We start from the raw sequence: 25,961 nt of genomic DNA, 5'->3' as shown, positions 1-25,961 counted from the left end.
GTTGGGGTTGCTCGACACAGTAGCTGAAGCAATCGTTGCTTCTTACGTCAACACATGCCCTCGGACGCGCACCCTATATGACGTGTCCGAGGTGTGGATGAAATGTAAGTCGCGATGCGCTCCCAGGTCAGTTCGTCAGCACATCTGACAATGGCAGTAGGTCTGAGTCCCGAAATATTGTGCTTATTGGACACCATAAACCGGGAGTACGCCAGTATATCATTCAGCAATTGATATGATGAGAGAAACTGAAGAACCATATTTGTTTCGTTGTCTACGCGAAACCTTTCACTTATATCATTCAATCAAATGGAAGCAGGCATAGTTAAATGGCTGGTAGATGATGTATAATCATCACAAGCAGCGAATTAAACCAAAGTTTACAATCCTGTCCCATGACACACTTAAAACAACGATCACTATGTCGTTTTACCTCCTTGTGTAGTTTTGGGCCACTTTCCCCTACACAGAGCTGTAACCGCTGGTAGGCACAATAAGTCTAAACAGACTGGGTTTCATACTGAACTGAACTTGGATGATAATAAGTACGGACAAGTCGATGCATGGCCCTGCGACTCTATACCAAGAGTTCATGAATAGTCAAGTTTGGCAAGTGCCGGTGTGACAGTGTCTCAACATCCCATTAAAGCTGGCCGGAGTGGCCGTGCGGTTCTAGGTGCTACAGTTTGGAACCGCGAGACGGCTACGGTCGCAGGTTCGAATCCTGCCTCGGGCAAGACTGTGTGTGATGTCCTTAGGTTAGTTAGGTTTAATTAGTTCTAAGTTCTACGCTGATGACCTCCACTACATCTACATCTACATTTATAGTCCGCAAGCCACCCAACGGTGTGTGGCGGAGGGCACTTTACGTGCCACTGCCATTACCTCCCTTTCCTGTTCCAGTCGCGTATGGCTCGCGGGAAGAACGACTGTCTCAAAGCCTCCGTGCGCGCTCTGATCTCTCTAATTTTACATTCGTGATCTCCTCGGGAGGTATCAGTAGGGGGAAGCAATATATTCGATACCTCATCCAGAAACGCACTCTCTCGAAACCTGGCGAGCAAGCTACACCGCGATGCAGAGCGCCTCTCTTGCAGAGTCTGCCACTTGAGTTTGTTAAACATCTCCGTAACGCTATCACGGTTACCAAATAACCCTGTGGATCTTCTCTATCTCCTCCGTCAACCCGATCTGGTACGGATCCCACACTGATGAGCAATACTCAAGTATAGGTCGAACGAGTGTTTTGTAAGCCACCTCCTTTGTTGATGGACTACATTTTCTAAGGACTCCCCCAATGAATCTCAACCTGGTACCCGCCTTACCAACAATTAATTTTATATGATCATTCCACTTCAAATCGTTCCGCACGCATACTCCCAGATATTTTACAGAAGTAACTGCTACCAGTGTTTGTTCCGCTATCATATAATCATATTTTAAAGGATACTTCTTTCTATGTATTCGCAATACATTACATTTGTCTATGTTAAGGGTCAGTTGCCACTCCCTGCACCAAGTGCCTATCCGCTGCAGATCTTCCTGCATTTCGCTACAATTTTCTAATGCTGCAACTTCTCTGTATACTACAGTATCATCCGCGAAAAGCCGCATGGAACTTCCGACACTATCTACTAGGTTATTTATATATATTGTGAAAAGCAATGGTCCCATAACACTCCCTTGTGGCACGCCAGAGGTTACTTTAACTTGATAACAACATGCTGTGTTCTGTTTGATAACAACATGCTGTGTTCTGTTTGATAAAAACTCTTCAATCCAGTCACACATCTGGTCTGATATTCCGTAGGCTCTTACTATGTTTATCAGGCGACAGTGTGAAACTGTATCGAACGCCTTCCGGAAGTCAAGAAAAATAGCATCTACCTGGGAGCCTGTATCTGATATTTTCTGGGTCTCATGAACAAATAAAGCGAGTTGGGTCTCACACGATCGCTCCGGAATTCATGTTGATTTCTACAGAGTCGATTCTGGGTTTCCAAAAACGACATGATACGCGAGCAAAAAACATGTTATAAAATTCTACAACAGATCGAAGTCAGAGATATAGGTCTATAGTTTTGCGCATCTGCTCGACGACCCTTCTTGAAGCCTGGGACTACCTGTGCTCTTTTCCAATCATTTGGAACCTTCCATTCCTCTAGAGACTTGCGGTACACAGCTGTTAGAAGAGGGGCAAGTTCTTTTGCGTACTCTGTGTAGAATCGAATTGGTATCCCGTCAGGTCCAGTGGACTTTCCTCTGTTGAGTGATTCCAGTTGCTTTTCTATTCCTTGGACACTTATTTCGATGTCGGCCATTTTTTCGTTTGTGCGAGGATTTAGAGAAGGAACTGGAGTGCGGTCTTCCTCTGTGAAACAGCTTTGGAAAAAGGCGTTTAGTATTTCAGCTTTACGCTTGTCATCCTCTGTTTCAATGCCATCATCATCCCGGAGTGTCTGGATATGCTGTTTCGAGCCACTTACTGATTTAACGTAAGACCAGAACTTCCTAGGATTTTCTGTCAAGTCGGAACATAGAATTTTACTTTCGAATTCACTGAACGCTTCACACATAGCCCTCCTTACGCTAACTTTGACATCGTTTAGCTTCTGTTTGTCTGTGAGGTTTTGGCTGCGTTTAAACTTGGAGTGAAGCTCTCTTTGCTTTCGCAGTAGTTTCCTAACTTTGTTGTTGTACCACGGTGGGTCTTTCCCGTCCCTCACAGTTTTACTCGGCACGTACCTGTCTAAAACGCATTTTACGATTGCCTTGAACTTTTTCCATAAACACTCAACATTGTCAGTGTCGGAACAGAAACTATCGTTTTGATCTGTTAGGTAGTCTGAAATCTGCCTTCTATTACTCTTGCTAAACAGATAAACCTTCCTCTCTTTTTTTATATTCCTATTAATTTCCAAATTCAGGGATGCTGCAACGGTCTTATGATCACTGATTCCCTGTTCTGCACATACAGAGTCGAAAAGTTCGGGTCTGTTTGTTATCAGTAGGTCCAAGATGTTATCTCCACGAGTCGGTTCTCTGTTTAATTTCTCGAGGTAGTTTTCGAATAGTGCACTCAGCATAATGTCACTCGATGCTCTGTCCCTACCACCCATCCTAAACATCTGAGTGTCCCAGTCTATATCTGGTAAATTGAAATCTCCACCTAAGACTATAACATGCTGAGAAAATTTATGTGAAATGTATTGCAAATTTTCTCTCAGTTGTTCTGCCACTAATGCTGCTGAGTCGGGAGGTCGGTAAAAGGAGCCAATTATTAACCTAGCTCGGTTGTTGAGTGTAACCTCCACCCATAATAATTCACAGGAACTATCCCCTTCTACTTCACTACAGGATAAACTACTACTAACAGCGTCGAACACTCCACCACCAGTTGCATGCAATCTATCCTTTCTAAACACCGTCTGTACCTTTGTTAAAATTTCGGCAGAATTTATCTCTGGCTTCAGCCAGCTTTCTGTGCCTATAACGATTTCAGCTTCGGTGCTTTCTATCAGCGCTTGAAGTTCCGGTACTTTACCAATGCAGCTTCGACAGTTTACAATTACAATACCGATTGCTGCTTGGTCCCCGCATGTCCTGACTTTGCCCCGCACCCGTTGAGGCTGTTGCCCTTTCTGTACTTGTCCGAGGCCATCTAACCTAAAAAACCGCCCAGTCCACGCCACACAACCCCTGCTACCCGTGTAACCGCTTGTTGCGTGTAGTGGACTCCTGACCTATCCAGTGGAACCCGAAACCCCACCACCCTATGGCGCAAGTCGAGGAATCTGCAGCCCACATGGTTGCAAAACCGTCTCAGCCTCTGATTCAGACCCTCCACTTGGCTCTGTACCAAAGGTTCGGAGTCAGTCCTGTCGACGATGCTGCAAATGGTGATTTCTGCTTTCATCCCGCTAGCGAGACTGGCAGACTTCACCAAATCAGATAGCCGCCGGAAGCCAGAGAGGATTTCCTCTGATTCATAGCGACACACATCATTGGTGCCCACATGAGCGACCACCTGCAGATGGGTGCACCCTGTACTCTTCGTAGCACACATCTGGAATGACTCCCCCCGGTATGCACACGGAGTGCACATTGGTTTTCTTCCCCTCCCTTGCTGCCGTATCCCTAAGGGGCCCCATTACGCGCCTGACTTTGGAGCTCCCAACTACCAGTAAGTCCACCCTCTGCGACCGCCCGGATCTTGCAGACTGAGGGGCCACCTCTGGAACAGGACAAGCAGCCATGTCAGGCCGAAGATCAGTATCAGCCTGAGACAGAGTCTGAAACCGGTTCGTCAGACAAACTGGAGAGGCCTTCCGTTCAGCCCTCCGGTATATCTTTCGCCCCCTGCCACACCTCGAGACGACCTCCCACTCTACCACAGGTGAGGGATCAGTCTCAATGCGGGCAGTAACCTGGGCAACCACAGTCGTAGTCCGATCGAGGGATGCGTGGGACGAGCTGGCCGTCCCCGACAAACCCCCATCCAGACCCCCACTGTGATGCCCATTGGCAACAGCCTCAAGCTGTTTGACCGAAGCCAACACTGCCTGAAGCTGGGAGTGAAGGGATGCCAACTCAGCCTGCATCCGAACACAGCAGTTGCAGTCCCTATCCTTGCTAAAAACTGTTGTGCAAAGAACGTCTGAACTAATCTACAGAGAGCGCAAACAAATGGACACAAAATTTAAATGGTTATTAAAATACAAGATTGCCTAGTAAATGCAGTAATGCTGCTACTTACGCACTGCTGACACACTGCTCGGCGGCGGAAGGAGACTACGCGATTTCACACTATTCAGGTACTAAAACGCGATGCTACAACTCTCAAATACTATAATACGCCAGAAATTTATGAATGAAACAGTGCAAGTACCAAAAACACGCAAAGAAATTAAGAATTAAACTATGTAACAAATGAGTGAGCTAGGAGTATACGACTTGCTGCTGCAGCTGCTTATCCAACGGCGGCAGGGAGCACACTCCTGCTGGTCGGCGGCCGAAGTCGCGAGGACATAGAAACGAAAATAGAGATAGCAATAGACTAACTACAACTATGGTGCCGCAACACCAAGATGACTATCTCACCAACCAAGTCGACTTACTTATTACTCAAAGGACAGTTAATGAGAAACCCGACCGTGAGAATTGACGGTACTTCGGTTCTTCGGAGACGAGAAACGCGCTACTTGGGAATCATCATCGATGAAAGGTGGAACTTTGCAAGGCACATTGAAACCGTAACCCAGAAAGCACTACAACTACTAAATAACCTGATTTCCATAGGACATAAGAGATTCCACCTTCCGCCTCGTCTAATTAAGCTCTATCATAATAGTATACTGACACCAATAGTGGGTTACGGCTCGGGAGTCTGGGCTCACAGGCTTACGAGGGTGGTGCCCGCCGTGACGGTGAGAAGAGTACAAAGGAACATGATACTAAGGTCCGTGGGAGCATATAGAACATCTCCGGGAGGAGCCCTGTTAATTATAATGGGGCTCTGTCCCCTGGATATAAAGATAAGGGAACAGGCTGCATGGTACTGGGCCAAAAAAGATAATATCACCAAAGTAGAGGAAATTATGGGGGCACCAGTCAGGGAAAAAGGGGAATACGGGGAAGGGGTGAAGATGTATGGCAGGAGATATGGGAGTCAGATGAAACTGCTAGAAGAACCTTTCAGCTCCTACCAGATGTTAAGGAAAGATTGAAAATGAAATACTTCGACCCAACTCGGGGATTGTTCCACTTTCTCACTGGTCACGGCCCCCTATCCGACTTATCTATGTCGGTTTGGGAAAAGGGCGACGCCTGCGTGCGACTGTGGCGCACCGGAAGGTACTCCTGACCATGTGGTTTACGAGTGCCCCCTTTTCGATGATGTAGCCGAAACACTGAGACGACAACTACCAAGTACAAACACTTATGACCTTCTAAGACAAGAGGAGACCTTTCAGAGACTGAACACGCTAGCCAACGAGGTATCACAAAATGTATTAAAAACTTTTGTGAGAGACCTTCATGACTAGACAAATAGAAATCACCGATTGTGACCACTGCTCCAATCCCGCACCGCCTGTTCGTGGATAGGTCGACTTTACAGTTGGAATCCGCCACGTGCAGGACCAGGGGGACGGGAGTGATCCTGAACTGAGACAACGCACCGATTATGACGTAGAATAGGAAGTAGACTTAGTCAATTAGAATAGGATAGTAAGTTAAAAACCTGCAGCGATAAATAACTTCTTGCCTGCTCTGTGCCAGGGGCATGCTCATAGGGATTAGCTCTATGAGCCAGGCACCCAAGTAGGTTTATATTATTAACACTGGCACAACTGTAACGCTGCACGCAGTTAATACTAACCTTTCGTAGAAACTAGAAATTATGAAAACACTAGTAAAATTAGAAGTAGTCTGCCTAGTAATAAATATAGTACTGTCTGTAGTCAAGTAGAATGTAGAAGCTGCTAATATAAAACTAGAAACATAGGACCCACTAGGACTCACTAATCATTAAGGTGGTGGGTCATTTTGTATAATTATTATGAAATAAAGAATTTTTTATTAAAAAAAAGTTCAAGGCGACTGATGACCTCAGAAGTTAAGTCGCATAGTGCTCAGAGCCATTTGAACCATTTAGAGCCTTCAACAAAGGTTTTCAGTCGGTGAGAGATGTGGAGGTGGGATGGACAGGGTAACAGTTGTGCCCCATGTGTATATAGGCAGGACAGGACAGCATAGGAAACATATAGACTTCCGTTATCCCGTTGAAATGTTACGCAACGAAGACTTTTGAGGTAGAGAAAACACACTGCTCATAACAAGTCAGAAATGTGACGCCTGCTGTCCAAATTACTGACTAGGCGAACCGGATGTCATAGTGTAGTGTACCCAGGACACGCCATACCATCAGGGCAGCTGCTGGACCTTATGATGACAACGAATGCTATCTACCAATGTTCGCTCTCCTCAGAGTCTCCATGCAAGGATTGTTGTGGTATATGCAGAGCTCGGACTCGTCTATAAAGATGACGTGGCGCTGCTACTGTGTCCACTGCTGTAGCTAGGCGCACTACTCTTGGCGAACATCTTTTCGCCGCTCCATCGAGGGAAGCCACAGTGGTCTCTACCCTGACAATCCATGGTACTCCAGACGTCATCAGACTGTCCACATACGAGGTGCATTCAAGGTGCTTCCGAGTTTTTCTGAGGTCTTAAAACAGATAGAAACATGCAGTTTGTTTTATAATAAACCTGTATTCGTTACGAATGCACGACAGAGATGGCAGCACTGTGCAGCACACAGAACTCAAGCCGCGGCGAGAGTGAAAACTGTTTCTGATAGAGATGAGTCGAACTCGTTCATTCCCGTGAACTACTTCATTCATTTCACTCTTTGCCGTGAAGCGTTCAAATGAAGTAGTTCATTCACGAAGTACGGAAGCCTGGCGAAGTTGCCCAGTTCGCCGCTAAGCCGCGGCTACGCTCGCTTCTCCTCGCTCGTACAATAACGCTTCGTAATACTTCATAATTTTACCAACAGATGGCCGAACTATGCAGTAACGTGCACGCAACGTTTTACGCTCTGACAGAGTCTGAGTTAAATAGAGCATGGTCGAAAGGGACAAAGGAAAGATAAACAGAGAAGCCTGACACATATAAAGAAGGTATTACATTTAATCGTGCTCGATATTTTCGCATGAAGCGCCCAAAAAGTCTTTATCTGTCAAATGAAACATTATTTGTTGTATTCATGCTACCAACGAAATGCAGTCCAATTTTATGTTCCTTTTAAAATTTAATCCAGAATAGAATGAGTATGTTTATCACTGTCACGAATTCTATATACCTACGTTAAATAATTATTCAGGAGTTTTCCTGTAGATTTTATTTTTGTTCAGAATAATAACCCTCTAGATTCAAAACGTAAACTGTCGCCTGTAGTCATTGGTACGATTTCAGGTAAGATTCCTCTTTCAGTGTAATTAACAAACCTTTTGTATTGATGTTGGCTGTGCGTGCTCACACAGCCAGCCTCTTCGTTTGTATCTTTAATATTCATTTGTCTGCAAGCGCTGCCAACGGTAGGCTACCCGTGGACGCGAAGTTTAACTGCACAAATAGTCACGGGTAATGATGTCAGCACTGCAGGGAGCAACTGACGCTGCTTTTCCCTCGCCCCTCACCTCCCCAACCACTCGTAAACCTACCAGTTCATTGAAATTGAGTGGTTAGTTCACACTTCACTTGAGTGAAGCGTTCATTTGAACGTCTGATTCACGAGCTCCCCATCACTAGTTTCTGATACTTAAATTGACGACGTTCTCATTACAAGAACAACGTGTAATCATTCGTTTTCTTCATTTTCGTGATGTGACACCGGCTGGAATTAATCATCAGTTTTGTGAGACAAGTGGTGGTGACAGTCTTATGAATGTGTCTAACGTGCGTCTGTAGGCGCGGCAGTTCAAAGAAGTCAGAATTTTGTGTGACAACAAACCGAGACAGTCTCAGCCTCGCGTTAGCTTCTCTCACAACATGACTGAGCTAGTGGAGAAAGATGTTTTGGAGAATCACGAACGAGTTTGGAACACATTCCCTCCAAAGCTGGCATTTCCGTGGGGTATCTGCACACAATGCTGCACAAAGAATGGTATCGAGGTCTGTTCTATGAATGTGAACAGGCGACCACAAGTCTGCCTGTTGCCAGGAAATATTGATGTGTGATTATGGCATGATTGTTATTTTCTTTTCATCGATTGTGACTATGTATGAGACTTGGATACCGTTTTTCAATTTTGGAACGAAGCTCCAATCAGCTCAGTGGGAGCGCACACACTCCCTGCCACCAAAAACAATTCAGGTAAGCGCCAGTGCTGAAAAAATGGTAGTGTCCATGTTTGGGAAAAACAGCGGTGGCGTAATCCTTACTCATTGCTTTACAAAGGTTACTGAAGTGACAGATGCACCACACCAAGATGTTCTGACGAACAGGACCCTTGCATCATTGCATGAAAAACGTCCAGAAAAGGCCGCTAGTTTGCTCTTTCAGATAGACAATGCACCAGCGCACCAGGTGAATACAACTCTGCCGTTTCTTCGTGACAATAACTTTAAAGTGATTTCTTTTGCTCCCTACTCTCCTAACACGGCTTCTAGTGTCCTTTGGCTGTTTAGAACAATGAAGGACACTCTCCATGGTCGCACGTCCACGGCTGTGCCGCTATTGTCCAGTGGTCAAAGCAGACTCGTAACTGAGGTACACTCCTAAAGAAGTGACCATGGAATCGTAGCAAACAGGTGCAGGTGCAAGAAGATTACGTCGAGAAGGGACACAGCTTTTACTGCTCTCGAGACTTGGTCTCTGCGAAGTATTTTTCATCTCCGAAATTGAAAGCCCCGTTGAAAGGACAAAGATTTGCAACGATAGAGGATATAAAAGAAAATTCGCAGACGGCGATTCGCTCGATCGAGCAAGAGGCGTACCAGGACTGCTTCCAGAAGTGGAAACAGCGTTGGGAGATGCGCATCAACTGTGGAAGAGAATATTTCGAAGGACACCATGCACAATAAGCAGAAGGTAAGAGTAGACAAATATTGTGGATAGAGTTCAGGAATTTTTTGAACAAACCTCGTATATTCAATGTCATATTGAAAGAAAATACAGCCTGCATAGAATGTATCGATCCATGTTAGAATCATAAGACGGCAGAATCAGTGTAAAATCAATAAATAAATAGGTAAGTATCTGTGCGGTTACTTGTCGCATCGCTAGCAAATCCATTTCCTGATTCAAGGTAAGTAATGTGGTTGCTGATCCTACATGGTCAAGTAAATGATATGCCTGTCCTCCCGGGCAATAATTGTATGGGGCCATTGCGATCCTGTGAAGCGATGTGTATGGCCCTCCTAGAGCCATAGATTCCATATTCATATGACTGTCGTGGGATCCCGACCAAACCGAGCAGCAGTGTCATCAAAAGAAAAACTGCAGCCTTGGTGGACCAGGGTCCTGCACATGTGGAATTCCGACAAGCGCTGGAGAAAGTTTCTCCTTTTTAGACAAGTCATAACATGATCGTATCACAAACAGCCAACATCAAAATTCGATTTCCGCACGCGAAACACGGTGTATAACTTCTCTTACGCACTTGAATGTAGATGGCGTTAGTCCTTCCTGCTTAGTCCAGTTGTTGTGAAATGTTAATCACTTGCACGGCCAAGCATGTAGTACAGATAATACCAGTTTGACGTTAGCTGCGTGTAGCCTTGATGGTATTTCAGTTTTAACGGTCAACAGTGTCATTTAAAATAACTTGGCTTGAGAATGGAATTCTTGTATCACTGACAGTCCGCCTCGAGCCCTTATGGGGCGCGGGAAAGATGGAGGGTTAAAATAAAAACAAAGAGATAACTTCAGTGGCGGTTTGATCTGTGACATGTCTGTAGTAGCTACTGACCAGCTTGCACAGGTAGGATGGGCTTACCACGGTGCTGAATGTTGGGAGCAGGCGTGGTCTCACCTGGAAGGCAGCGGCGAGCGCCGAGTAGGCGGTGGAGAGGCGGCTGCTCAAGTCCGGCCAGAGCCCGGCCACGCGCAGGATGCGTGCGTTCAGCTCCAGCGACGACATCAACACCCTGGTGGCCGCGCGGTCTGTGACGTCAGCTGGTGCCCGAGTGCCTGTCCACAGGTTCCTGTCAGCACTGAAAGACAAGCCGCCCAAGTATGCAGGCTTTCTAAACTCGCTACCCCTGCCCTCCTCCCACATACTGCACAGAACTGAAGGCAAGTCTGTGTCCGTGTGTGGAAGAGCATCTCGTCATGGTGCTACCGAGCAATGCACTGTAGTGCTGAGATGCTGGACTCATACTCTGCAAGACTGCAAGAAGTTCAACAGCGCAACAATAACTACACTACTGGACATTAAAACTGCTACACCATGAAGATGACGTGCTACAGACGTGAAATTTAACCGACAGCAAAAAGATGCTATGATATGCAAATGATTAGCTTTTCAGAGCATTCACACAAGCTTGGAGCCGGTGGCGACACCTACAACGTGCTGACATGGGGAAAGTTTACAACCGATTTCTCATTCACAAACAGCAGTTCACCGGCGTTGCCTGGTGAAACGTTGTTGTGATGCCTCGTGTGATGATGATGAAACCCGCGCCGCCTTGCTAGGCAAAGTCCTAATGAAGGTGGTTTGCCATTGCCTTCCTCCGACCGTAATGGGAATGAATGATGATGATGATGATGAAGACGACAAAACAACACTCAGCCATCTCGAGGCAGGAAAAATCCCTGACCGCGCCGGGAATCGAACCCAGGACCCCGTGCTCGGGAAGCGAGAACGCTACCGCTAGACCTACAGCTGCGGACATGACTCGTGTAAGGAGGAGAAATGCGTACCATCACGTTTCCAACTTCGATAAAGGTCGGACTGTAGCCTATCGTGATTGCGGGTTATCTTATCGCGACATTGCTGCTCGCGTTGGTCGATATCCAATGACTGTTAGCAGAATATGGAATCAGTGGGTTCAGGAAGGTAATACGGAACGCAGTGCTTGATCCCAACGGCCTCGTATCACTATCAGTCGAGATGACAGACATCCGCATGGCTGTAAGGGATCGTGCAGCCACGTCTAGATCCCTGAGTCAACAGATGGGGACGTTTGCAAGACATCAACCATCTGCACGAACAGTTCGACGACGTTTGCAGCAGCATGGACTATCAGCTTGGAGACCATTACTGCGGTTACCCTTGACGCTGCATCACAGACAGGAGCGTCTGTGATGGTGCACTCAACGATGAACCTGGGTGCACGAATGGCAAAACGTCATTTTTTCGGATGAATCCAGGTTCTGTTTACAGCATCGTGATAGTCGCATCCGTGTTTAGCGACATCGCGGTGAACGCACATTGGAAGCGTGTATTCGTCATCGCCACACTGGCGTATCACCTGGCGTGATGGTATGGGGTGCCATTGGTTACACATCTCGGTCACCTCTTGTTCGCATTGACGTCACTTTGAACAGTGGACGTTACATTTCAGATGTGTTACGACCCGTGGCTCTACCCTTCATTCGATCCCTGCAAAACCCTTCATTTCAGCAGGATAATGCACGACCGCATCTTGCAGGTCCTGTACGGGCCTTTCTGGATACAGAAAATGTTCGACTGCTGCCCTGGCAAGCACATTCTCCAGATCTCTCGCCAACTGAATACGTCTGGTCAATGGTGGCAGAGGAACTGGCTCGTCACAATACGCCAGTCACTACTCTTGATGAACACACTGGTATCGTGTTGAAGCTGCATGGGCAGCTGTACCTGCACACGCCATCCGAGCTCTGTTTGACTCAATGCCCAAGCGTATCAAGGCCGTTAATACGGCCAGAGGTGGTTGTTCTGGGTACTGATTTCTCAGGATCTATGCACCCAAATTGCGTGAAAGTGCAATCACATATAAGTTCTAGTATAATATATTTGTCGAGTGAATACCCGTTTATCACTGCATTTCTTCTTAGTGTAGCAATTTTGACGGCCAATAGTGTATTTAACTGATGCTGTATGTGTCATTTGTTTTCATTATTATCAATAAAAGATCTGTTAAATTTGTGAAAATTTGAAAATATAAATGAAAATCCTGTTTTGTACTTGACTTATACCGCTCAAATAGGGAAAGTACACCACCACATTCTTTGATGCCTTTTCTTGTCTTAATGCACAATGTCAGGGGACCACTTTTAAGTCAGCCTGAACCATACTTAGCTAAGGTGAAATCGCACACAGATGCTCGTACCGAGCAGTTTTGGTGTGTAGTGAATTGTGCTGCACAACATTAAGCGAAGGATTGGAATGTTTTTCATTGCAGTAGAACGTCATCTCTTTGATAGTCTTGCCTCGGATGCAGGATTTTTGAAACTATAAAAGAATTGATGGTGGTCACCCCACACTCAAGCAATGTATCCCGACAAGTCGACCATCACTGAGCATTGTTTGTACGGGACTCATGGAATGCGAGTGTACCATGATTTTAGCACAAACTTCGAAATACACTCCAGAGACCAGCTTATCAACAGGGACTGCACCTATAATCACAGCAAGTCTTGGGAACCAGCACTGGGTCTAATTCAGAAGATACTCTGCAAACACAACGTCTTGACAGGCAGGGCAGGAGGAGTAACTACAGCTACGCCACCGCAATCGTGGCACCGATGCCATCGCGTCCTCTCTGCTGCCGACAAGCGCATTCTGTCGCACACACCGCACAGAACGGCTCACGGCGTGGAGGGGATATATACTGATCAGCCAGATCATTATGACCACCTACCTAGTAGCCGGAAAGTCCACTTCTGGCACGGATAAAAGCGGCGACGCGTCGTGGCATGGAAGCAATGAGGCCTCGGCTAGTCGCTGGAGGGAGCTGACACCACGTCCAGCATGGGTTTCGAAAAAGAAGATCGTGTGAAACTCAGGTCGCGCTATTCGTCCACGAGACCCAGAGAGCCATAGACACGGGTTCCCAGGTAGATGCCGTGTTTCTTGACTTTCGCAAGGCGTTCGACACAGTTCCCCACAGTTGTTTAATGAAGAAAGTAAGAGCATATGGACTATCAGACCAATTGCGTGATTGGATTGAAGAGTTCCTAGATAACAAAACACAGCATGTCATTCTCGATGGAGAGAAGTCTTCCGAAGTAAGAGTGATTTCACTTGTGCCGCAGGGGATTGTCGTAGGACCGTTGCTATTCACAATATACATAAATGACCTTGTGGGTAACATCGCAAGTTCACTGATGCTTTTTGCGAATGATGCTGTGGTATATCGAGAGGTTGTAACAGAGATTAGATTAGATTAATACTTGTTCCATAGATCATGAATACGACACTTCGTAATGATGTGGAACGTGTCAGGTTAATAAAAGATGTCTGTACAAGAAATTACATTACACAAAATATTGCATGACACTAATGATTAAGTTTTTTTTATTTTTTTTACTTAGTTTATATCTAAAAATTCAGCCAATGAGTAGAAGGAGTTGTCATCTAGAAATTCTTTTAATTTATTTTTAAATGTTAGTTGGCTATCTGTCAGGCTTTTGATGCTGTTTGGTAGGTGCCCAAAGACTTTTGTGGCAGCATAATTTACCCCTTTCTGTGCCAAAGTCAGATTTAACCCTGCATAGTGAAGATCATCCTTTCTCCTGGTGTTATAGGTATGCACACTGCTATTACTTTTGAATTGGGTTGGATTATTATCAACAAATTTCATAAGGGAATATATATACTGTGAGGTTACTGTGAGGATCCCTAGATCCTTAAATAGATGTCTGCAGGATGACTGTGGGTGGGCTCCAGCAATTATTCTGATTACACGTTTTTGTGCAATGAATACTTTTCTACTCAACGATGAATTACTCCAGAATATGATGCCATACGAAAGCAGTGAATGAAAGTAGGCATAGTAAGCTAATTTACTGAGATTCTTATCACCAAAATTTGCAATAACCCTAATAGCATACGTAGCTGAACTCAGATGTTTCAGCAGACCATCAATGTGTTGCTTCCAGTTTAACCTCTCATCAATGGACACACCTAAAAATTTTGAAAATTCTACCTTAGCTACAGACTTCTGTTCAAATTCTATATTTATTACTGGAGTTGTGCCATTTACTGTACGGAACTGTATATACTGTGTTTTATCAAAATTTAAAGAGAGTCCGTTTGCTGAGAACCACTTAATAATTTTGTGAAAAACATCATTTACAATTACATCACTTAGTTCTTGGTTTTTGGATGTTATTACTATACTTGTATCATCAGCAAAAAGAACTAACTTTGCATCTTCATCAATGTGGAATGGTAAGTCATTAATGTATATCAAGAACAGTAAAGGACCTAAGACCGAACCCTGTGGAACCCCGTGCTTGATAGCACCCCAGTTTGAGGAATCAGCTGTTGTTTTAACATTACACGAACCACTTATTTCAACTTTCTCTATTCTACCAGTTAAGTATGAATTAAACCATTTGTGCACTGCCCCACTCAAACCATAATGATTTAGCTTATCTAAAAGAATTCCACTGTACTGAATTCCATTGTACTGAAATGCAGGTGGATCTGCAACGAATTGACACATGTTGCAGGGAATGGCAATTGAATCTCAACGTAGACAAATGTAATGTGCTGCGAATACATAGAAAGAAAGACCCTTTATCATTTACCTACAATGTAGCAAGTCTGCAACTTGAAGCAGTTAATTTCATAAATTATCTGGGAGTAGGCATTAGGAGTGATTTAAAATGTAATGATCATATAAGGTTGACCGTCGGTAAAGCAGATGCCAGACTGAGATTCATTGGAAGAATCCTAAGAAAATGCAATCCGAAAAGAAAGGAAGTAGGTTACAGTACACTTGTTCGCCCTCTGCTTGAATATTGCTCACCAGTGTGGGATCCGTACCAGATAGGGTTGATAGAAGAGATAGAGAAGATCCAACGGAGAGCAGCGCGCTTCGTTACAGGATCATTTAGTAATCGCGAAAGTGTTACGGAGATGATAGATAAACTCCAATGGAAGACTGCAGGAGAGACGCTCAGTAGCTCGGAACGGGATTTTGTTGAAGTTTCGAGAACATACCTTCAACGAGGAATCAAGCAGTATATTGCTCCCTCCTACGTATATCTCGCGAAGAGACCATGAGGATAAAATCAGAGAGATTAGAGCCCACACAGAGGCATACCGACAATCTTTCTTTCCACGAATAATACGAGACTGGAATAGAAGGGAGAACTGATAGAGGTACTCAAAGTACCCTCCGCCACACACCGTCAGATGGCTTGCGGAGTATGGATGTAGATGTAGATGTAAATTCCAAGTTCTGGGGAGGGAAAAGGGAGTGATGAGCTCTGACGTCATTTTCAATCACATCCAGATATGTTCGATTGAGTTCAGATCTTGCGAATTGGGGGGTTAGCGCATCAAATGGAACTCACTACTGAGTTCCCTGCACCACTCCATCACACACCTTGTCTTGCGACATTATGCATTATCCTGAAAAATGCCACTGTCGCCAGGAAACGTGATCTTAATGAAAAGATGTATGTAGTCTGCAACACTCCTTGCCCATCATAGTGCCTTGCACGAGATCCACTGGATGGTCACGTGGATGTTCCCCAGAGCATAATGGAGGCACGCCAGTTTGTGTCCATCCTGCAGCACAGGTGTCAAGCGGCTGTTTCCCTAGGAGACGATAAGTTCGTGACCTCCCATCGGCATCATGAAGAAGGTATAGGATTCATCATACCGTGCAACGCTCTGTGTCTGCATCCAGTCATAGTTGCCAGTGTCATGGTGTTGACATTGGCACATGCACGGATCATTGGCTGCGATGGCCCATCATTAGGAGTGTTCGGCGCACTGTGTGCTTGGACCCACTTGTACTTTGACCAGCATTAAAGTCGGATGTTGGTTCCACCGCAGTTCACCGCCTGTTCTGTTTCACCAGTCTGCCCAACGCACAATGTCCGACATATGTAATGAGGTATGGCTACCCAAACCCACGACGTCTGGATGTTGTTTCACTTGCGGAAGACACTCACCAAAGTAATCCTCCAACACCCAACAACTCGTGAAGTTTCCGAAATGCTCATGCCGAACCTCTGGGCCATCACAATGTGCCCTCATTCAGACTCAGATAGATCATGCACTTTCCCCACTCTGCACACGGACATCACGCTCACTGATGCTACATCCACCGTGCGTGTGTTTCACTAGCAGTCATTCCTCCCCAGGTGACGTTGCTATCACCCGGACGGGTTTTCATCGATAGTAGGCCGGTGGGCGTAATGGTCTTGTTAATCAGCGTATGTCGGCCGTGCACCTCCGGGAGGTCTTTTCACCTGACCATGCTAACACATTTGATTTCCGAAATATTGTGCCACCTGGACACCACGTTCCGCTCGGAGAAACTAAAGCATCAAACCTCAGTAACACCCACGAGCAGATTCGGAAAGTCACGATAGCCTTTGCAATAGTTTGTGCAAGTGCCAGAAGACGACTATCCTTTTTTAAAACTAAAATTATTAAAGTAATTCGTAAATTGTTAACAATTTCGTTAAAGGTAATCATTAGTAGTGTTTAAGTGACAATAGATCTTCCATGCGCACATCTTATGCGTTTGTAGCAAATTGAAGTTATAGTAAGGCCACGACATTTATCAGACGTGACTTGTCACTTGGGAGGCAGAAGTTAAAACAAGTAATAAGAGACAGGTCGTTACACGCGTCTCAAATCTCCGTCCTCTCGTCCAGTTTTAGGACTACAAGTACTCTTCTTCATCCTTCTCCAGTATGTGGTTGTCCTCCATCTGTAATGAAGTCCACGTTGACTGAACGTTGACGTTAAACTCCAATTTCCTTCCATACTCCGGAAATCTTCAGTGACAGGTGTGCTTTCAAGGAGAACATACGGAAGACAGTTTGCATCTGAAGAAACAGATCTTCCACATCGGGCCGACAAAATGATTTCGAGGAAAACTAAGGGAGGCGATCGCAACATGTGAATATTTTAATTGAACACCATGTACAGGAGCCATGTCATTTCGACGTCACGAGTGAACATTATCGCAATACGAATAAATTTTATGCACCACTAGGGGAAATACGCAGAGCTTCAAAAGAGAGTAGGCCACAAGAGACAATGGCGAAATCAAAAAGAAAATAAAAATTTGACGCTCTCAATATAGCAAGACTTACCGCTGACACCACAAAGAAACGTGGTGTTGGAAATTGTACGTACATAGAAAAGGTATTGTTCTGTGTGTCTCAAAGAAACAGATAACTTGTCACAAGTTGTAGGCGCTTTCCTTATCACAGTGTCTTCCTTCGTCACTTTCTATCGCCCTAGCTCCAATATAAATCGATGGTTTTCCTCACTCATCCTTAAATAATTTCCAAAATGAATATTCCTCTTCCGAAAGAAAGTCTAATTCACAAAAAAATACCACCTATAGGAAAATTAAAGAGTATTTTGGGGTAAAATAAGCAACGCCAGACTCAAAAATGCTCGCATCACAGCACAAAAAGGCGAATGTGTGTTGGGCATAATTAGTGATGTAAAAGAAGGGAACTAGCTTTTCCACATTTAAATCAAAACATCTTGACACATTCGCACTTTCTTATTTGTTATTATTAGTACCTGAGTTGTGAGAAATAATGCATCGTTACAAGTAAAGTTTCATGATAAATGTCATGTCGTATAACACGACACTTGCCATCATATCATCCAACAATGCATTTGTCATATCGTGCGATATGGCACAACCGTGTTATTAACGTTTAGGATGCGTACATCCCCACTATGGGACACCTCCTATAGCAGATGCAGCCCCATTCTCGGATACTTCCCGTTGAATATGCATACCAATCTGTGGAAGCAGAAACATTTGTATTTATTTGTTCTGACACATATATAGTGTTCTGACACACGTCATTATATATGTAACAGGGATGAGTTTGTTGGAGAAATGGTGCCCTCGTGGAAAACATTACCCCCTCCCCACCCAGAAATAGAAAAAAAGTATTTTAGCATCCCCCCCCCCCCCCTCAGGAACAAATCCACACCCACAAATTTTAACCCCCTCAGAAAATCTTTTTTAGCTCTTACATGTATTCTCTTCAGCCATGTGAAATTATATAGTGTTTACAATGGCTGTCGAATATTCTGGATTTTGCGCACAGGATGAGAGACTACAACAAGATGCAGTTGTGCCAACACCACGCTGCTAAGAGAATTAAATGCGCTGGGGAATAGGGTTAACTCGTGCAAAAGCGTGAATTTGTCAAGATGTTTTGATTTAACTCTCTGTGAGGCTGCCAGATAAGTTGAAAAGCTAGTTCTCTTCTTTTACATCGCTATCTCTGCCCACGACATGTTCGCCTTTTTTTGTGCTGTTATAGGAGCGGTTTTCATTCAGGTTTCCTACTTTTACTCTACCATAATTCTGACATTAGACCGCCATAGCTTGGGAACTGATATGGATTTTTGTTGTATTTCGAACCGTGTTGCTTGAATTTGGCATCGTCTGTCTGGCTCGTCTACGGCTACCTGCCTAGTATGCTTGGATCTGTCCGGTACAATGTACTGTGTCCTCAGAGTACACAAGCCTCACCACCTCGTCAAGCTCACATGCCCGCGGGAGGTTTTTCATGGTTTTTACGTTTTCTTAGTTTTATTACTTTGTAAATTTGTTTCATGTATTTTAATTTTTCAAAGTTTTGTTTAATCTTTTTGTTTTCAATTTTTGTTTTGTTTTATGGTTTCACACAATTTATTTACATACACAAGAGATCGTATACGCAAACATATGAAACATAATAATAAACTCTTAATATGGTGCACAATAAATAGCAAACTGAACGAAATATTAACCATTGTGCGAAGTTTACGACAATACGGTATGTAAATAGTTTATATTACGTAGATAAGCTTAACTAAACGACCATACTACTTAGATAAACTTACTAAAATGTTTACTGTATCGCAGGTTGAACAACTCGCGTAACAAATAAACTATAGAAACGCATACATCTTGTTATTATCGCCTATCTTAAAACTCTTCTCATTGTTTATTTAAAGTAAGCAATAAAAAAAAAACAGAAAATTAAGAAACTATCGCTAGAAAAACTCACGTAAATATTATTGACGCGAAATGCTGCAACGACCAATCCGATGAACTAAGAGTATGATTGGCTGAAATAAGCAGAAGAACTGGAAAACAATGTACGCACCACAAAATACTGCCAACTTTTCAATCCTGTAGGAAAACTGACGAACTTAAGCCTAAGTTTTGTTCGAAAATAAATTTTCTACAAGATAGTATACTATTTTTTGAAGAAAATGCAGCAAAACATTTTCTGTTGGTTAGAAATACGATGATCATTCTTCTGACAATTATTTTTATAGCAATTTTCACTTTAGTTTAATTTTCTGTGTGGTCACCGGTAAAGTATTTTGTACTGGGATAAACATAATTCTGGTATGGTACATGTATCATGCTCAAAGATTTTTTTGATGATTTTAAGCCACTGATGAAAAAATCTTTCACTTATAAACAAGAAAACGACAATCAACTGTAATAACCAGTTCTTTCAATTACATCCAAATGCAGCTTTTAAAATACAACACATTTTTACGAAACATAATTTCATGTGCAGACGAGTAATTTTTTGCCCTTAAAACTCGAACTTTAAACTCTCGTATCTCGACAAGGAATGAATATTAAAGGATTAAAAGAACTGGTTCTGACTTCATCTGTTTATCTGTCGTCGTGCAAAGTTTGAAGTTCCAGGCTTCAAAAAATCCCCAGAAAAAGTTTTTTTGCACATAAAATCCAAACGAAACAAGATTTTTTCAAACGGTTAAAACCTACCTTAGAATATGGTCCGATACACTGGTGGACCAAATTTGAAACCTTAGTGTCGTCCAATCCGGAGCTATTTAAGGGTAACTGCTTTTGTAAGTAAACTCCGAACGGTGCACATACAAATAGTGCCATCTGCTGAGCAATAATTTCAGCCCAATTACATCTTTTGCAAAGAATTAATCGATTACCACAATTTTCCTGGGCACCAGCTTCGGTTTGTCGTCCAAACCTTGCTTACTATACTATAACATAGCTACGGTAAGACAGATGACGAATGACTATACAAATGGCCGCTGGTCTGGACCAAAGCATAAACTTTTCGCCCTATGTTCCTAAAGCAAAAAGAAAGAGTGTGCCAAGGCCACCCCAGACTGCGATACTGCGCGCGACCCTTTCATACATATTTATTTCAGTGCGGAGAAAAAAGAAGTGGCCATCACCACATCTGGTAATTTTGGCACCCGATAATTATGGTTTTTCGAGTTTATCTTGATAACGGAGACCGATTTTCGAAAACGGGCAATGGCGTTACTAGAGGAATGTCTTAAAAATGTACAGTTAATATTTGAGCATTTGTTATGGTTACTTAGATAATTGGCACCCACTGTGCAGAAATGACTGAAAACCTGTTATTGCGGTTTTCTGTATAAGAACTGTAACTCAGGATCTCTAGATATCGGTAATGGATAACTTTCGAAGTTCTTCGAGAATATCGTCTTAAGAATATGTAGTAAAAATTTCGACGACGTGCCCTAAACATAGATATAGAAGTGGCCATCCGACAGTTGCTCTATTCGTGTCCATAAATCGTGGTCCTTCGGGGTTTTCTCAAGAACCGTCCACTGATAAATGGTGGTGTTATAAATCACTTAATGCGCACTATAGGCCATCTAATGCAAAATAACCAACCAATTCGCTCAATTTGCCTGGGCTGGAGGAAGAGTGTTATGTTTAAGTGTGACCCTATCCTGCAAGATAGCTACAGTATGCCCGTTCTTCTGATAGGTATGCAAATGGTCCCTAGGCCAAGGAATATCCAAAAGTCTTTCCCATTATCGCTGTGATCAACAGAAACCGAGATATGACCTCCGGGTAAATCGTATTTTCGCTCGTGACCTGTTGGAACAATTTGGTAGCATGTACTATTGTGTACGGGCTGAATTACTGTTGTAAGATATTGGTGGAAATCATTTACAGAAAAATGAAAAAGCGTAGAAGCCAGCCAGTGGTAAGATTAGTTATGTTTTCGGAGAAATATTGGAACTTGCGGGCAATACTGACTGTACGACTTATCTTTGAAGGAAGGTTAAACAAAGGCAAACATTGCAGATTTTGAGGAAGCTGTTGACAATATTGACTGGAATATCCTATCTTAAATTCTGAAACTAGAAGGGATAAAACACAGAGTGAAGGACTACCTAAAACTTGCAGAAAAACCAGACTCGAGTTATTGGAGTCGAAACGCTTGGAAGTGAAGCAGTGGTTAAGAAGCGAGTGATACGGGGTTGGGGCTATCCCCGATGTTATTCTATCTGTAGATTGAGCAAACAGTAAAGAACATAAGGAAGAGGTACAAATGGTTCAAATGGGTCGGAGCACTTTGGGGCTTAACTTCTGAGGTCATCAGTCCCTTAGAACTTAGAACCACTTAAACCTAACTAACCTAAGGACATCACACACATACATGCCCGAGACAAGATTCGAACCTGCGACCGTTGCGGTCGCTCGGTTCCAGACTGTAACGCCTGCAACCGCTCGGCCACTCCGGCCGGCTGAAGAGGTTTGTGAAGGAAACTAAGGTTCAGGGAGAAGGAATAAAAAGTTTGGTGTTTGCCGATGACACTGCAATTCCATCACAGACATTAAAGGACGCGGAAGAGCAGTTGCACAGGATTGACAGTGTCAGTTAGCTAGGTATTTACATGTTCTACAGGTCATCGGAACCATCTTCTTATCACAATGATGTGGAAAAATCAGTTTACAGGGTTTGTATAAATGATTGCTTTTAAGATTAATGAACATATTATTTTTCTATATGAAGATGCTATCTGTCCTTTCGGACATGTCCGAAAGAACAGATACCATTAGTGGTCTTGCAACTCTCGAAGAATGAAATTACAATGAAATACAGACCATTATCTGCTTACAGGCATTGATAAATATCAACGGGGACAGTTGAAAATTTATGTCGGTACAGACATAAATATTTTTCTCAAACTGTTATTTATGACGAATTTCATTAGCGAAAGTATATATTGCGAAGTGCAGGAAATACCTGACTCCCCGAAGAGACACCTACAAAATGACTGCAGATGAATAATATATATTATTCTTAGCTGTGTGTTTGAAAGAATAGACACTGTTGACGACCCGCAGCTGTACGAAATACTTCGACATTTATTCCATGTCTGCTAATTCCTTGACACCAGGTGTATTAGGTACATATTTTGTTGTGATCAGGCGAAACTACTTTAGCTGAGCCACAACTGTGGGTTCTTTGACTGTTCTGTGCCAGGGCTAATCACACTAGAACACATGAAACACTTTATTACATAAATGAACAAAAGATTTACTCAACTTTGACACACAGTATTCAGACAGCTATACTTTGCGTATATACAATAGATTTGACCAACTGTCAGAGCTGAGTGGAGAGGAGCCTCGTGTAGCTGTAGATGTAGGGAACTTGTAGCAGTCCTCAGCAGTTATGAGACCTAGGTCAGTTTTAAAGTCTAACAGATAGAAAGAAGTTCTGCTGCTAGGTAGTTCACACGCTAGAGGCGTGGGCCAGCAGTTGCAGGAAGTGTTGGGGAGTGAGTACCTGGTCACCAGCATTGTGAAGCCTCGTGCAGGATTGGCTCAAGTGAGTGACAGCATGGGGGAGTTATGTAGGAATTTTACGAAGGAGGATTAGGTAGTGATTGGGGGTGGAGCGGGGAACAGTCTTGATAGGGATGGGGAATATGATGTTGGTGGTGACCTGGTAAACATAGCTACTCAAACTGGTGGCACTAATGTGCATTTCGTGCCACTGTTTCAGTGTCATGATCGGCCTCATCTTAATGCAGCTGTTAGGCGCGTTAACATGGTCTGGGGAGGGCGCTGTTGACAGAGGATATGGGTCACATCTGAATTGTGCCAGTTGGGTCTATCAGTAGATTGGGATTCACTATGCATGGTCTGCACCTCAATAGGTATTGGAAGGGGAGGAAGGCAAAGTTTAGAGGTGACAATGTACTGGGTGGTGGTGATGGGATCACTCAAGGAAAAATTCCTGTAGTAGTTGGTGTTAGAGCTGCACCTTTTTTAGACTGAAGTCAGCTGATAGGTACACGTGCTTAAAGGAAGTACCTCTAACTAAGGGCTCATCTTCTGAGGATGCAATGTTTCCAAGCAGAGAATAAATTAGCATATTTCATCAAAATATAAGAGGTATTAGAGATAAAGTTAGTGAACTGCTTATAGATGTTGACTTAGTGGTATGTTGGAGCACCACTTAAATAATTTGACAATTCAGGGGGTTTCCTTTATCAGCATACTGATTAGCTGGCTGTTTTGCAAGGAGTTCCTAGCAGCTTGTGGGAGTGGTTACGTACATAAAAAACAGTATTCCATTTGAGTCCATAGATGTATCACAGCACTGAACTGAACAGATATTTGAATCTTGTGCAGGGACAGTTGAATTTAATGAAACTAAACTTCTTATTGTTGTTGTTTATAGATCCCCTAACTCTGACTTCAGAGCATTTCTGCTCATGCTAGAGAGGGTTCTTGATTCCTTTTGTAGGAAGTACCAGAAATTAGTAATATGTGGTGACTTCAATATAAATTTTGTGTATGATGGTGCAAGAAAAAGGATATTGGTAGATCTCCTAAATTCATATGATCTTATGCACACTGTGCTTTTTCCAACTAGGGTGCAGGGGAACAGTGGCACCGCCATAGACAATCTTTTTATCCATTCTTCATTACTAGATGGACATTCTGTTAGTAAGAGAATGAATGGCGTTTCAGACCATGATGCACAAATTTTAACACTAAAAGGCTTTTGTACTCAAACAAATGTCACATTTAATTACAAACTATGTAGGAAAGTTATTCCAACAGCAATAGAGAGTTTTTTAAACCTTGTCAAGGCACAAGAGTGGCAGGATGTTTATAGTGCCAATAACATAGATGATAAATATGACGCTTTCCGTAACACATTTCTCATGCGCTTTGAGGGTTCCTTTCCATTAGAACGTTCTAAAATGGATACTAGCAGTAATAGACAGCCAAGGTAGCTGACTAATGGGATAAGGATATCATGTAGAACAAAGCGGGAATTATATCAAAATGTTAGAAGTAGTCACAATCAAGCTACAATAGCCCATTACAAACAGTAGCGTATAGTGCTAAAAATATTATTAAGAAGGCAAAGAGTATGTGGTATACAAATAGAACAGCTAAGTCACAGGATAAAATTAAAACCATATGGTAAGTTTTGAAGGAAGTTTCTGGTCAGCAGCACAAGGTCGACGATATAAAGTCAGTTCGCAGAAAAAATATTTCTGATAAATCAGATATATGTACAGTATTTAACAATCATTTTCTGAGCATTACTGGTGAATTAAATAAAAATTTAGTTTCTACAGGGAATCATATAACTTTATTGGCAAATGCCTTTTTGAGATTGATGTGTGAAAGACTCATGTGTGATATAGACAAGAGGGAGATTGAGCCAATAACTAAATAACTGAAGACTAAGGACTCTTATGGTTATGATGGAGTGCCTAGCAGAATATTAAAGTACTGTGCTGCACATGTTCACTCTTTATTTAGCCATGTTTGTAATTTTTCCTCTAGGAATGGTCAGTTTCCTGAACGTTTAAAGTGCTCAGTAGTAAAGTCGCTTTATAAAATGGGAGAAAGTGATAATGCAGATAATTTTAGACCTATTTTTATGCCATCAATCTTCGCTGAAGTTATTGAAAAGGCTGTGTATGAAACGATAATTGATTATTTTATATCAGACGATTTGCTATCAAACTTGCAGTTCGGCTTTAGAAGTCGTTTAACAACTGAAAATGCTATATTTTTTCTCTGTGAGGTACAGGATGAGTTAAACAAAAGGTTTCGAATGCTTGGCATATTTTTTGATTTAACTAAGGCATTTGATTGTGTTTATCACAAAATCTTGCTCAAGAAGTTGAACCATTACGGAATATGGGGAGCAGCTCACAATTGGTTCACCACTGACTTTAGCAACAGAGAGCAAAAGGTCATTATTCACAATGTTGAGAATGGCTGTGATATTGGGTACAGCCAAGGGGGGGGGGGGATGCTCCTGGGATCAGTGTTGGAGCCACTCCTGTTCCTTATTGATGTAAATATATGCCCCCTAGTGTTACAGGTAACTCTAAAAAATTTCTGTTTACTGTAATAAAAGATTTTGTGTGCAACATTGGCTGGGCTTCAAATAGTGCAGTTCATCACCTAAATTTATCGCTTGTCGAAAATAAACTAACGCTAAATCA

The 25,961-nt window shown here is 43.1% G+C and overlaps 1 protein-coding gene across 1 annotated transcript in view; it reads right to left on the bottom strand.

The window, feature by feature from the left end:
* LOC126335971 (uncharacterized) overlaps positions 1 to 25,961 on the bottom strand; it is a 119,121-nt gene that overhangs the window by 85,697 nt on the left and 7,463 nt on the right. Inside the window, exon 2 of the mRNA XM_049999449.1 lies at positions 10,476 to 10,719. Within this exon, the coding sequence (XP_049855406.1) occupies positions 10,476 to 10,719 (244 nt within the window). The remainder of the gene's footprint in view (positions 1 to 10,475; positions 10,720 to 25,961) is intronic.

Source organism: Schistocerca gregaria, chromosome 2 (genome assembly GCF_023897955.1).
Source record: "Schistocerca gregaria isolate iqSchGreg1 chromosome 2, iqSchGreg1.2, whole genome shotgun sequence".
NCBI lineage: Eukaryota > Metazoa > Arthropoda > Insecta > Orthoptera > Acrididae > Schistocerca > Schistocerca gregaria.
This window is presented reverse-complemented; position numbering and strand designations above follow the sequence as displayed.